Raw genomic sequence first — 8,301 nt, 5'->3', positions numbered from 1 at the left:
GGGGGGGCCCCTTCCCGCCCCCCCCCCCCCCCCACATTGTATGGGGCTTCTCGGTCAGGAGTGCGGTGGCACTCTCTATTTGACCAGAAGCTCAGCAAGGCGCATGGAGGGAGAGCTTCATAGTGCCCAGCTGCAGCGATGTTCTCACTGAGAGTGGTAGTCCAAGAAAGGTGGTAGCTGGTCACCAGAGGACTCAGTGGAGTAGAGAACTTCTGGGAACCTGCAGGATGCGGTGGCAGTGGTGTTGTCAACAACTGCACAGTGCTCACTTCACTAAATCACTTCAGATTTTTTTCCATCTGTAATGTAGCCTATAATCTGTACAATTCAATTAAATTGTATAAAAATAAATAAATTGGGATAAAAATAAAAAAAACTTTGCAATACCGTAATAATGTGGTTGCATAAATATGCACATCCGTAAACTAATATTTTGTTGAAGCACCTTATGCTTTTATGACAGCATTTAGCCTTTTGGAGTAGGAGTCTATCAGCATGGCACATCTTGCCTTGGGAATCTTTGCCCACACTTTCTTGAACACCAAATCTGTCAGATTGGAAGGCCATCTCCTGTACACATCGATCTGTAGGTCACCCCACAGATTTTCAGTTGCATTCCAAAACTTTGATCTTCTTCTGGTAAAGCCATTCTTTTCTTGATTTGGAGGTATGCTTTGGGTTATTGTCATGCTGAAAGGTTAAATTCCTCTTCATCGCAGCTTTATAGCAGAGGCCGGAAGGTTTTGTGCCAAAATTGACTGATATTTCGAACTGTTCATAAGTCCCTCCACCTTGACTAAAGCCCCAGTTCCAGCTGAAGAAAAACAGCCCCGAAGCATAATGCTGCCACCACCATGCTTCACTGTGGTTGTTTTTTGTGATGCGCAGTGTTGTTTTTGCGCCAAACATACTTTTTGTTAACAAACACTGGCTTATCAATTATATCAAGCTGTCATTATGAATGGCTGTCACTGTGACTGCTTGATAACTTAAAATAATTTTTGGTTATTATTAGGCTGCCAAAAACTCGGACAGATTAGAAGCCTGAAATGGGCAGCTTTCAGCTTTTGCTATATGCTTCCACGCTGAAGCATTCAGCAAAAAGCCAGTACACATTGGGTTTTGGTAATCCCGATGTGTACGGCTGCCTAACAGTGATTCATAGGAGTGCAGTGTGTTCCGCACTTCTTATCAATGTCAGACATCCAATCACTGGTCTCAGTGATTACCAGCATTCTGGATCCCTGAGTCATTTGGTCACTTAATGACGGGGACGTACAGTGTACGTCTCCCATCACTAAGGGGTTAAAGTCAACCTTACATGAGTGAACCCGCTTATAAGGTAACAGAATTGTAGGCACTGCACGGTATTTGAAAGTGCCTGTTTACTTCTTAGATTGGTCCCTGTGTCCCTTCGGAGCTCCCTTGACCCCGGCTGTACATGGGACCTTGTGCCCACGTGGAGATTAAGCCGAGCTGCTTATCAATCAACTGTCAAGATTCAGAAATTCAGTGGGAAGCAGAGGCTCTGGCATTTGACAGTTGAATGACATGGGCAGGGCTTGGCTTTAAAATGGGAAAGTCTTCATCTAAATTTCAGCAGAAATTAAAGCCCCATGTACAGCTTGGACCTAGAATCCAAAGGTGTTGCACAGTGATCCATTTGAAGACTAACACAGATTAGCCTGCACTTCCTAACTTTTGCTACCTAGAAATATTTAAGGCCACGCCAGGTACCCTTTAGAGTATAATTTTGCAAACAACCATTGCAGAAAACTGAAAATTATCAAAAATTAATAATTCTGTTGAGCAGTCATTTGCAATCACATGTTTTGTGATGGCACAGGTATTTACAATATTAGAGAAAATAGAGAAAATAAAATAGGCTGTAACTGCAGGTTATCATATAAATGTACATAGACCTTATTGTAACAGTAGAAATAATAGTGGCAGTTGTGATTGTACTTTGTAATGGATCCACTGACAAAGTTGTTTTGACAAGAGATTTGCATTAAATAGATCTTAAATACAGTACGGAACAATTTAAGTGAATGTCAATTAGGTTTCTGAGCATACTTTCTTCATCTTCTAATACTTTTCTCTAAAATGATGGCATGTTCAGACAAAAAAGATAAAGCATCAGTCTGAGTAAAATCAAGATAATAAAGCTCCCCTTGCCTTGTTGCAGCAAAAGCAGTACATTAAATATTCATTGTAAATACTTATTTGATTCCTTAAGAGGCTAGTCATTGTAAGAAAACCCTACATTTGTTTTGATTTTGAGACACGCCCGATCATTTTAAGAATATTAAGTCATTTTGAATTCTAATTGACATTTTAAGGACAATAAGTTAAAGGAGAATTATGAGGCGAGTGAAAATCACTCAGCCTCATAGTTCTAGCCGACCTGTGACAATGAAACTGTCACAGGTCGGCTCAATAGATCGGGAAGTGAGCTAACACATACCGTTGCTCGCTCACTTCTCGATCCTGTCCCTGCAGAGATTTCCCCCCTCCCCTGTCCGATCCTCCAGCGCTGACTGGCGGAACGGATGGGGGAGGGGCTGGTACGCCCCCTCACGCAGCTGGGTCGATCCAGACAGTAATGTTGGGATCTGTCCCGGCTGCGGCGTCTCAGTATTGTGGTATACTGAGCTTTGGGGGACGGGAGGATGCTAGTTTGTGTCCTCCCGTTACCCTTAGGAGAACTATGGGGAAAAGCCCTGACTCCATAGTTCTCTAAGATTTTTTGGTATCCATGTCAACTCTTCTACTTTTAACTCTCTATGTCCCCCACCGCCTCCACCCACTACCTCACTCACTGCCCAGGATATTGCCATTTATTTTAAAAACAAAATAGATACAGTTCGGGCTCAGATCGCCACTGTCCAGTCATCTTCCCCTATTAATGTGCCAGACCCACCATCACACTTGTTACTTTCCATTTTGATCGGACCAGACCACAGGCCGCCTGAGCCACCACCTTGCTTATAACAGCCTTCTCGATCCCTTACAGTCAGGCTTTCACCCCCTACACTCCACTGAAACCGCCCTCCTAAAACTCACTAATGACTTACTAACAGCTAAAAACATTGGCCACTACTCCTTACTTGCTATTAGACCTTTCTGCTGCTTTTGACACTGTTGACTACCTGCTCCTCCTCAAAAAACTTCACTCGCTTGGCCTACAAGACTCTCCTCCTACAAGTTCTCCTCCTACCTATCTAAGCGCTCCTTTAGTGTCACCTACAAATCAAACTCCTCCCCTCCTCTTCCTCTTTCTGTAGGGGTCCCCCAAAGCTTTGTCCTTGGGCCCCTTCTCTATCTACACCTCCTCCTTCGGTCACTTAATAACCTCACATGGCTTCCAATGCCATTTCTATGCCGATAACACTTGCATATATCTTTCTACTTCACAACTCCCCCCCTCAGTGTCCTTGGTCCTTGCGTGTCACTAATCTACTAACTGACATATCAGTCTGGGTGTCACAACACTTTTTAAAACTGAACCTTTCAATGATAATGATAACATGATATTTCCTCCCGCCCGTGCACCTTCCCCCAACTTTTCCCTTGAGATTGATAACACAACTATCCCCCCATGCCAAGGTGCTATGTGTCATCTGTGACTCAGACTTCACCTTTCTTACCCACATCCAATCACTATCCAAATCCTGCTGCCTTCACCTTCGTAACATCTCCAAAATATGCCCCTTCCTCACCAATAAAACCACAAAATTACTAATTCACTCACTTGTTATCTCTTGTCTTGACTATTGCAACTCCCCCCTTTATTGGCCTACCACTACACAGGCTATCCCCCCTTCAGTCTATTATGATTGCAGCTGCTAGACTGATCCATCTAACCAAACGCTAGGTGTCTGCAACCCCCCTCTGTCGATCCCTGCACTGGCTTCCAGTAGCCCAAAGGATAAAATTCAGAATATTAACAACGACTTACAAAGCCATCCACAACTTTGCCCCCGGCTATATCTCAAACCTTGAATCAAAGTATCACCCTAATCGTCCCCTCTGGTCTTCCAAAGACCTCCTGCTTTCCAGCTCCCTCATCAACTCCTCCCATGCTCGCCTCCAGGACTTCTCTAGAGTCTTTCCCATGCTCTGGAATGTTTTACTCCAACCTGTCCGCTTATCTCCCACTCTGACTGCCTTTAGGCGATCCCTTAAGACTCATCTCTTCAGACCACTCAACCATCACATTCTCAAACAATTCATCCCCACACAGATACTTCCTCATGTATCACTTGCCCCTCCCTTTTAGATCATAAGCACTCATGGGCAGGGCTCTCCTTACCATCTTGTCTTGAATTGTATTGTGATTGTATTGTAAAGCGCTGCACAAACTGTTGGCGCTATATAAATTCTGTATAATAATAAAAGTATTATTATTATTAAGTATCACAACAAAGTGTAACACATTCTTTTATTTCCTCAGTAAAATTCGTGAACAGCTAGGCATGAAGCCATTACCAAGAGACAAATTTTCTCTTTTTGCTTCTCCACTGGAATCAGATGCAGGAAGGAAGAAAAAGGTATTGAATTATATTTGTGTTATTTTATAACCTTTTCATATGGATCATTTGGATTACTATACATCATCACAGTTGCACTTTAATATTAAATAGCAGCACTGGGTCACTTTGCTATACATTTGCCTAAACGTTATTCCATATTAGTAATAGATTTGCAATAACCTCACTTCATACCATCAAGCTTCATTCAGAATGAGTATGAAAAAACATTTGCCCATAATTCATTGACACAACTTAAACATAGACTTGCAATGATTTCATGAAATTCACATTCACAGATTCACATGAAATTAAATTAAGAGGTAGTAAATATCACAGGTAATTATAACCTATATCACTGAGTTAAGGGGTGAAACTAGAAAGGCCAGCCCTGTGCAGATATACGGAATGGGTTATGAATAACAAGTTTAATGTGGAGGTTAGAAGGGATTACTGCAATGTTTTGTTTCTAGTTTGTCAGTCTTGTAACATGTGAGAATTGTGGTTTGTTGTTTGAAATTAATAAATATTTATACAACAGACTTGCACAGATGTACTTTTAAAAATGTAGGGTAAGCTGCTTTTGGGTAGGTGTGTTTTGAACCTGGAAAGAGGAGAATTTTAAGTGAGCCACAGGGCAGATGGGATTTACTCCTGGGGGATGGGCAGACAGAGGTATGAGTGAGTGGTTGTTAGGAGGGACACTGTCCTCCACAAGTGTCTTATTAAACAAAAACACTGTAGACAAGGTTGAACTCAGCTCAACTCAACTGGTACTCTTTAGACATGGCCTGCAGGTCAAATAATGTGATATGCCCTATTTATGCAGGGACAGTAATACAACCAGTTAGCAGCTTCTGAGATGCTGTGATTGGATAGTTTGTGGCAGTGTCCAGTGCAAAGCTCCAAAGCATGGCATGCAGAGGAGACTGGCTGCTATTCAACAGGCATTGAGCTGGGATACAGCTTATTATCCTCCATTCAATGAGAGATCGGAAGAGCTGCTGCAGTGCATGTTGCAGGTAGGTGACGAGTGTAACTGTGGCCTTACCAGTGCTCCACATGGTTTTAATGGCCTGTAGATTGTCAGTTTGCCAGCTACATCATCCACATGATGGCACATGTAACTGTTTTATTCTTTCCACCTCCCCTCAAACTGTACTACCACCAGCTTCCTGAGCAGGCAGTAAGCAGGCAGGTAGAGCTTATCTACCTGCTTACTGCCAGATTTCAATACTAACAGGTGTTATTACAAAGAATTGTAAGGGTTACCCCTTAAAATTAATAGAATGACAGTAATGTGATACTGCTTGCAGCATTTTCGCACCGGACCACAGACACAATATGCCTTGCAATCCCGTGCGGGCGATCGCATTGCGACTGGATGGCGTGGCTAAAGTGCTATTCACTACAATGGCCCGCCCCCTCCTGCCCTACTAAAAAGTGAGCCGGCCGCAATGCGAGGCAGTGCGTTCTGGCCAGAATCGGGCCAAAACGCACTGCAACTGGTGTGAATGGGCACTGAGGACAGGAGGATCATGTCTGTAGAGCCTACAGCTAAACCCCACTACTACGATCACATTGAAAAGTAATCACCTGCCAGCAAATGTTTTAGTTAACTCTACTGTTAACCAATTACACTACATTAATCCTCCTTACTCCAAATTGCAGAGTCCTGACCGTTCTGTCCTGACCGTACTAGCCAGTATAATTGCTAGAGGTGCACCAAAATGAAAATTTCAAAACCAAAATGAAAAAAAATGTCACGCCGAAACCAAAAATGTTTTTTATTCTAACTTTTTTTCAAATTTTTTTAAATATTGATAACATGAGGACAGAGTATGTTTACTATATCCACAATCATGAATGAACAGGACGGGATGTAGATCACTTCCCATTAATTTATAATTGAAGATATAGTAAATACACTCTGTCCTCAATTCTTTACAAACACTAAGCGATCACTGATCGTTGAGTGTTTTTACTCGCTCTCCTTAATGACTCTTTTGTCACAGGAGGCTAAGCGAGCGGAGCTCAGCCTCCTGTGACAGCACTGGCTGTCTCCGCCCACACCACTCTCCCGATCTATGACAGGAGGCCGACGTCAGCGGGTAGGAGAGAATGCATGGATGCGCCGTTATTTCGGCCAGAAAATGGCACTTTCTGCATTTTGCCAAAAGTGCCATTTTCGGACGATATATCGGTGCATCCCTAATAATTACTTACCATAAGCTTACCATACCTGATACAATCTGATTGTAGACTCCCTTGGATCTACCAGCAACAAGATAGTACATGTGGCTAGTTGGATACAGATTCAAAGGATTGTTCAGATAAACCCTCAAAGAACAGAGGTTTGTTTGTTTGTTATGAGATTCTACAGAAATTGTATAATCGGATCGCCATGGGTATGTGCAGCTTAAAGACACTTTGTCATCAAAGCCAGAGGGACAGAATATTTCATTTAGAAGCACTTGTTCCCATTGTCTCTGCTAGATAATCATTGGTATACTTTGCAAAGAATCTTTTGAGTACCACAATAAGACACAATGGCAGCCACGGGACTATAGTATAGTAAGATATAGTGCACAGGCATTTTTACATTCAGTAATTACTTGGGACCTTCTATTTTCCATAATGCCTGCTGTTTTGATACAGTTAATTAGCGTACCAAAATTCTTTTGAGTCAAATACAGTTGCCTTATAGTAGGAGATGCGACAATACTAGATTTCAGGGGAAGGAGATAACGCAGAAGGAGAATCCGTATTATTACTTTACAGATGCAGTAAGTGAATATTTATTAATCCATGCAATCTCATGTGTTTGTAATAGCTGTTGGATTTTAATTCTAATTTTGAAATAGTTCTTCCAGTAATACCAGTGACTTAAATGAAATGCAATGTGTGTGCGGGCACCATCAGAGCATCATTGCAGCTTTGTAATGAAACTTCATATTTTCTAACATTGTTGCTACTGTTTTAGTGTTAATAATCCTCTAACATTCCATTTGTGTCTCATCAGAATAACGTCCTTAATGCAATTTTGCTGCTGCTCAAGGACCTGGACACAGAAGGTTTGGAAATTGTTCAGAGAACCGCAGGGAATAGGATTCATCAGCTACAGAGAAAAGAACTCCAGGAGGAGAGATAAATGTGTCAAGGAGGCAGCTGCATGTACTACCTGCAACTTTAGCATTCCAATGACAAACTGCAATCTAGACCATAATCGCACTATACATACATTTTTTTTGATGAATGCTGAAGTCAAGAGGAACAAATCGAGCAAAATTAGCTGTGTGAGGCATTTAATTCTGCAAAATTAGTGATGAAAACTATGTTACAATTTAGGAACATATCATATTTATCATCGTGCCCTCTAAACAGTTTGAATAGAATAAGACATGTATGCGTCTAACGAGCTAAGGTTCTGGTTTTTGTTGAGAAAAATAAATGTATCCATTTTTTAGCATATTCTGAAGCTGCATTCATAAATGTGCCTAGTATCTGGCAGGTTCATTGCTTATTCATAAATGCTGCCTGATGTAAAAACGGAAGAGTTTTCTTATACAATTAAACACGGTCTCAATTGTGATACTTGAATAAAAAAGACCAGATTGGTTTAAAAAAGTAAAGACTACGGTATTGCCTGTATTGTAAAGAAGAAACATGTTTAAAAAAAACTGCACATCAGCGATGCTAGATATATAATGATATGTCCTGTTTCCTCTCCTAGCTGCAAGGAATAAAAACATCTGTTCTAAGTAATACA

The 8,301-nt window shown here is 41.5% G+C and overlaps 1 protein-coding gene across 1 annotated transcript in view; it reads left to right on the top strand.

Annotated features, from left to right (window-relative positions):
• The window catches only part of CUNH21orf2 (chromosome unknown C21orf2 homolog), a 37,948-nt gene extending 30,114 nt beyond the window's left edge, over positions 1-7,834 (top strand). The window contains exons 6-7 of the mRNA XM_018569212.1: positions 4,457-4,553; positions 7,555-7,834. Coding sequence (XP_018424714.1) covers positions 4,457-4,553; positions 7,555-7,683 — 226 coding nt within the window. The 3' untranslated portion in view covers positions 7,684-7,834. The remainder of the gene's footprint in view (positions 1-4,456; positions 4,554-7,554) is intronic.
• Positions 7,835-8,301: the final 467 nt, after the last annotated feature.

The sequence above is a fragment of the Nanorana parkeri genome, unplaced genomic scaffold (genome assembly GCF_000935625.1).
Source record: "Nanorana parkeri isolate BGI_ZX_2015 unplaced genomic scaffold, ASM93562v1 scaffold1304, whole genome shotgun sequence".
Lineage (NCBI taxonomy): Eukaryota > Metazoa > Chordata > Amphibia > Anura > Dicroglossidae > Nanorana > Nanorana parkeri.
Note: the sequence above shows the minus strand (reverse complement) of the source record. Positions and strands in the feature narration are given on the sequence as shown.